The sequence below is a fragment of the Vigna umbellata genome, chromosome 5, assembly GCF_029865625.1.
Source record: "Vigna umbellata cultivar VRB3 chromosome 5, Vumbellata_1.0, whole genome shotgun sequence".
NCBI lineage: Eukaryota > Viridiplantae > Streptophyta > Magnoliopsida > Fabales > Fabaceae > Vigna > Vigna umbellata.
Genome location: NC_142169.1, coordinates 15,812,646 through 15,819,559, shown reverse-complemented (window position 1 = coordinate 15,819,559; position 6,914 = coordinate 15,812,646). Strand labels below are relative to the sequence as shown.

Genomic DNA, 6,914 nt, shown 5'->3' with positions numbered 1-6,914 from the left:
ACTATTCATTTGTACTATTCATTTTTACTATTCATTTGTACTATTCATTTTTTTATTCATTTTACTATTACAAAAATAATTTTTTATTTGCAAATTGGTGAATTCTGATCTCAAAGCTACGTGTAACACTTATCCTTTCCAAAAATAATTATATTTTTTTTTTTTTACTATTCACTTTTTACTATTTACTATTCACAATTTACTATTCACTATTTTTTTTTTAAAATTTTTTTTTTATCTAGTATCTAACTTACAAATATTTTCAAGGATCTTACACTACGTGGCTGTGAGAGGGTAAATTTGATAATGTTACTGAGGTTAGGAAATCAGAAGTTAGGGTTTCAGGAGGTTTAGAAAAATTGGTAATTTGGGATTGATCATCTTCAACCTCGCTATCACTGCTAAGAACTTCTTCTTTATCCATCATACTCTCCCCTTGTTCTTTAGCTAGAAAGTCAACCTTTTTATCCCCATCTCCCACCCCATCAAGGTGATCCGTAAAGTCCAGTTTGGTTTGCGGAGGGGAATCATCCCAAACCCTGTTTTTCTTAACCACCTTTTTTGGTTCAGCCTTGGCAGCAACAACGACCTCTTTCTTCTTCCCGTTCCCATTTCCATTGTCCCCTTTTCCTTTAAGCTTTTGCAGCCTATTTACATCAAAAGCCCCTATATTAGCACTCTCATTCTCTTTCCCAATATTCACACTACCATTACCACTACTCTTCAAGTTAGCATTAGAATTATTCTTAGCTACAACAAAACCACCATTCTCAATTCTACGCCCTTTCTTCCCATCACCATCCCCGTCACTCTTTTTTTCTGTCCCAGCGTTTTTCCCTTCCCCCTGCCACGTGTCGTTTGGCTGTTTCCTTTGAGGAGCCACCGCGGGGAGGGGATTCGTTTTCTTCAAATTCTCGGCGCGTGCCTCGGCCTCGATCTGCAGCTGGCGGAAGATCTCGTCAAAATCTCGGTATTCGGTTTTTTGGGATTGGTATAGGCCAGAGAATTCGCGTTTGACGGCGGCGAGTAGATCGTCGACGTAAAGGAGGTGGAGGATGCTCCAACATCTTTGATCACTGCAATGCCACGAACAGTCTGAGATAGGTTTTTTCTGATTTGGGAAATTGAAAAAAAAAATGGAAAAGATGGGTTAGGTTTGTGGAGGATACGGGAAATGCAGAAGATGATGGAACACGCACTGACACCCACTCACAGCCACGTATTACCCACACAAAGCCACGTAGCTAACTTCAGTCCACCCTGTCAGCTGCTCCGTTAAAAACTTAACGCCGTTTCCAAAAAGGACTTGATTGCACACTTTTTACAAAAGATGGGACCACATTGAACTTCTAAAAAAATGTGGGACCACATTGAACATTGACCCCCTTTCGAGGGACCAAAAGAGGTATTAAACCTAGACCTTTTGTTAAAACACTCAAAAGCATAGTGTCCTTTGTGACCACACCTAAAACACTTGGTCTCTTTCACCCTATCATTTTTAGAAGGTTCTTTAGAGGGATAATTTTCTTTTTTTTCCCTTATCCCTAGGTCCCTCTTCTTTTAATTTGGAGGGTTCACCCTCCCTCTTGGAATCTTTCCTAGGGTAGGAAGAACTAGAGTAGTCTCTTTTAGAGGAAGTTTTCCTCTTTAATTGTTGCTCTACTCTAACACAAAGTTGGACTAATTCATTAAGACCATTATAAGGTAAGAGTTCTACCTTATCCTTTATGTCATAGTTTATCACACTTTGGAACCTAGAAATTGTTATCCTTGGCTCATCTCTTATCCCAGCCCTCAACATGAATAATTTCATCTTTTGTCTATACTCTTCAACATTCATGTTTCTTTGTTGGAGTTTACGGAGCTTGTCCATCAACTCTCTATCATAATAGTCTGGCACATGCCTTCTCCTCAAAGCTGACCTTAGTTCATTCCAATACTTAATTGGAGGTAGATTCTTTAGCCTTAGAACTTTTACCATGTTTATCCACTAATACAAAGCATAGCATTGAAAGCTCAAAGAGGCCATGGTCACTATTCTCTCATCATCTATCTGGGGGCACTCAAGCTGAAATTCAATCGAATTCAACCTAGTTGACCCCGACCGATATTTGACCAAATTCTGTTAAGTCGACGACGACGACTGAAATTTGGTCGAATTCGATCCAATTGACTAATAACATTATCATTAACACGATCAAATTAATATTAGTAAACTATAACAACTTTAGTATTGCTAAGATATTAGCCAACAAAATAGAAAGGGGAAATTGAACCATAAGTTGTCTCCCAACGAATACAACATTATGATTTCTAACAAATTAGTTCTTATAAAAACTATATAATAGGGGTTATAGTCAAATAAAATAATATAAGTAATAAAAGAAAATAAAAGATTAATGAACAAAATAACAAAAGATAGAAAGCAATATATTTATAAAAAAATTAAAAAGATAAAAAATAATGATAAAGAAAATAGGTTGATTTCACTCTCTTTTCAAAGTAGGATTCATCATTGGTTATTTAAATATTATTGTTCAATGTAAATTCTTAATTAATTTATTGGTAATCTCACTATTAACCAAAGTACATTCTTAATTAAAAGTAAGAACTTTGTAGATTACTTATAGTAAATTTAACCAAAGTACATTCTCAATTAAATATTACTATGCCTAATCATATTCTTTTACCTCTTATATCAAATAAAAAGCTAATTATTGGAATAAACACATTCAATCAAGATATAAGAGGTAAAAGAATATGATTAGGCATAGTAATATTTAAGGTGTCATTTTTTTTTTGTGGTTTTCCTTGCCAAATTTCTTCATTATTTTTTCATGTTTTCCTTGCCTTCTTCATGCAAGTCTTAGCTTTGTGGTTTTTTATTATTTTCTATTCTTGAATTCATCTTTAAGATGTCATGAAACTTTAACCAATTTATTTTCACATCTCCATGAGTTCAACTTAGTTGCAGTTGCACTAACACACATCTAAATATCCAAAGACCATTTATGCAACTAAAAAGCTATTTCTATCATGTTTTTATATCTTGTGCAATAAACCCAATTATAACAAATTCTAATTAAAATGTTCTTTTAAAGTACAAAAACTAATTAAGAATCCAAGATTAAAGGCTAAATGACAATATAAATATACACTCATCATCGAGTCTGACCGAAATTCGATCGATATGACTGAGTCGGTCCCTACCAAAATTTGGTCGAATTCGTGACAGTCAGCTTTGGTCGAAATTTGCCCAAATATGGTTGTGTCGAACCTTACCTAAATCAGAGGGAATTCAATTGAATCAACTTCGATCAAAATTTGTCAAAGTTGACCTGAACCAAAATTTGACTAAATTCGGTTGGGTTGGCCCCGACTAAATATCAGTAGAATATGCCCTAACCGAAATTTAACTAAGTCAACCCCAACTCAAATTCGATCCCACCTGTAGTCGTAGGTTGAGACAGGTTAAGCTGAGCTCAAGGATGAGACTAGTGCGACCTGGACAAAGGTTGAGATTCGTCAGTTCATCTCATGCCGAGAGTCGACTTGGACCGACCTGAAACTAAAGTTTGAGATGGATCCACCTAAACTGAAGGTCAAGATAAACTTATCCAAATTGAAAGTAAAGATGTACTGACATAAATTAAAGGTCTAATAATATATTTAAAAAATTAGTATTTTTCATATTTGAGAAAAAGAAATTATATTTGTCTTTGGCATTACTTTTCCAATCCTTAAAGACTTGTTAGAAAACACAAATTGCGATTGTCTGTCTCAATAAATAGTATCATATTTATGTTAAATCGAAACAATACAGATATTATGTCCGCAAATTAAAAAAAAGAGTGATTCTCCCTACATCACCACATCCCCAATCTACCTTTGGCGGACATCAAAGTTGATCATTAGAAAAATTTACTTTTCATCATTTAGCTTCAACGGATGTTGACATCCGTTTACTAATTTTCATATCCGTTGAAGAATTCTCAATAACTTTATAATGTCAAAGTATTAGTTTAAAGTTATTAATTTTTACATTTTTTTATATATTTATGAAATTATTTTAATTATATTAATAATATATAGATATATTATGTTTTTATCATTTTTATTTTGTTTAATAATTTTGTAATGATAAAAAAAAACTAAAAAACGGACGTGCACATCCGTTTACGGATATAATAATCCGTTTAATGGCAAACTGATATGAGATTTCGTTTCCCTTCATTGTTTTTCTACAACCCCATTGTTAAAAAACTAAAGTGGCTCACATGCCATGGTTTTTATGCAAAATAAAATTACTTTTACATTATATAAACTAAAGTTTAAAATAAAAAACAACTTTTAAATTATACAACACAAAAGAAAAAAAATAGGTTGTAGAATTTGAAAATAAAAATGATTTCCGAATTATACAAAACAAACATATTTTAAAACATAGTGTATATACGAGAAACATTGAAACATAAATATTAACATAAAGGAAGTTGAAGGTGAGCGAAAATGGTATATGCATTATGTACTCCTCTTACATCATGGTGGTTGGGTAGATACGATAAGCATGAATTTGGTGCATAATATATATCAGACTCTTTAATCTTTAAGCTTTAGGAGTGAATATTAATGAAAAAGAAGTGGATTTGATAAAAGTGATTGGCATATGATCAAAGTTGGCACCGTTCTTATATCCCCAGACGCAGTGAAAAAGATGCAGAATTTTGCACTTATACTTTCTTCTTGTACCCATTACTTCTTTCTGTACCTTCATAGAATTGTTAAAAATGTCTAAAATACAAATATTTTAGATTTTTAAGTTGTAGAATTTAAAAATATTTTTTGCATTACATAATTTTTTAAATAGGACAATATATTTCAAGTTGAATATTCAAAAATATATTTTAAATTATTTAATCATTAACATATTTCTGAACCTTTAAATCACGTATATCAAAAGTATAATTTAGATGATATATTTTTTATTTTTAAATTATGCAATTTGAAAATGTATTTTAAATTATATAATCTATATTAAAAATATATTCTTTCTTGTTTGTAGAACCAAAGTCCAACACATGTAGTACATATTCTTAAAATTTCGCATTAATTTATATATTTTTGAGTTGTGTAATATGTAATACATTGAACCATCTCAAATGCAATTTTTACTTTTAAATTACATAATTTAAAATAAATTTTTAAAGCATAGAATTTGAAATGTTTTAAACTTATGATAATTTGGGTTTTTTACATCGATACAGGGGAAAAAAAATCAACCAAAACGTTGGTACTTATTACTATTACAATAAAGTCGAACGGTTTTAGGAGCAAAAGGCAACAAGTATTATTAACCATGTTAAACTTAGAACCCGATTGGTTGTTTATGTCCCAACTATAAATTTGATGATAATTATCAATAAAATTATTCATTTTTAAATGCGTAGATTGAAAATTGAAGTTATTAATCTTTAAATACATAGATCAAAAGTAAATAATTAAAACAATGAGAACCAAGATTATTTATGTAGAATATTAGAAGGATAAGAGTAACTAAACATATTTTTCATTATTTTTATATTTACTAAACATATCGGTTTGCGAGATTCTATTGAATTGCATCCAGAATATTCTGATGCAAACAACCCCTTAGGAATTAAGAACATAAGATGCACTAAATGCAAGTCAATGCGACCAAAATCACACAGAAGAAGCATAAAGACTACTGAAATTAAACAGTAACAAAAGACACAATTCCTATATAGTTTTATATCTCCTTATCCATTTGAACAAATTTTTGGTACACAGTGCCCAAGATGAAAAACTTAAAAAGGGAAATTAGTACATGAAAGGAGGAAAAGAGAAAAGAGAAGAAGGTAATTGTAAAGATAATGATGAGGATTTGTGGTGAAGTTGGATTGATCAGTTGATGTGTATGTGAATGCCTATTGCTACAACCAAGATGGTAAGTATGCAGAAAAATATGATGGCATGAATCAAAATTGCAATCCCACTAGTGCTCATGTTGCCAAACTCAACCACTCTATACCTTGCTGGAAACTGGAACAACAAACCAGGAGACAAGAGTATGAACAAAGCCACTGCAACAATAACTGGTCCCCAATCAGCTCCCATTTCCCTTCACTCTGATCACTCTCAGTTTCTTCTGCTATAGTTTCTGCTTCTGCTTCTTTGCTCTTGCTTGATTGAGAAAACAAGCCAAATATGAAGCATGTGGTAAAGTGAGGGCTTTCTCAATAAGTAGAAGACTTCCTTGGTGGTTAAGGAGAAGGGGATGCCAAACTTGGAGAGAAAAAAAGACAAGGGCTAAGGAGAGAAGAAAGGTATGTTAATTGTTGTGGCCAGTGGGGTTTGCTTTATGTGCCAGCCAAAAGAACTACCTTTATTTTTATTTTAGTTTTCCTCAAGCTTCTGATAATGTTTCATCTTAGTGTCTTTTTCTGTTATTGCTTTACTGTTTGATTTTAAAGTGGGTGTAATTTGTTCATTAAACTATGCCGATTTTTTAAAAGCGGAAAGAAACGCGTGTCAAAAGATTGAGTTGTTGCATGAGACGACACTCTGGGAGGTTCCTTAGTTTGTGTGTGCAAAGCCAAAGGTTACATGAATTTTGAAAAGAAGGAATGCATGCTCATAAAAGAAGAAATGAAAGGTATATCTCCATTAGTCTTGGTCAGACATGACATGACATGTATTGTAAAATATTTATTATTTATTTAGGGTACAAAAGAAAAAAATTAGAAAGATTAGGGGATTAAATTGAAATTCAAATATACCTGCAGCAATTTATGCAATAATCTTTACCCTATTTTATTCGTCTCTTTTAATCATTATGTGGGACCATAAGAAATACGCCAAGTCTTCAAATCCTCCCTATATTTTCCCATTTCCAG

At 32.2% G+C, this 6,914-nt stretch overlaps 1 protein-coding gene across 1 annotated transcript; it reads right to left on the bottom strand.

Annotated features, from left to right (window-relative positions):
* Positions 1 to 5,731: 5,731 nt before the first annotated feature.
* LOC124836271 (DUF3339-domain containing protein) lies at positions 5,732 to 6,342 on the bottom strand. Its single transcript, XM_047311398.2, has one exon. The coding sequence runs from the start codon at positions 6,133 to 6,135 to the stop codon at positions 5,923 to 5,925; it is 213 nt and encodes a 70-aa protein (XP_047167354.1). The 5' UTR covers positions 6,136 to 6,342; the 3' UTR covers positions 5,732 to 5,922.
* Positions 6,343 to 6,914: the final 572 nt, after the last annotated feature.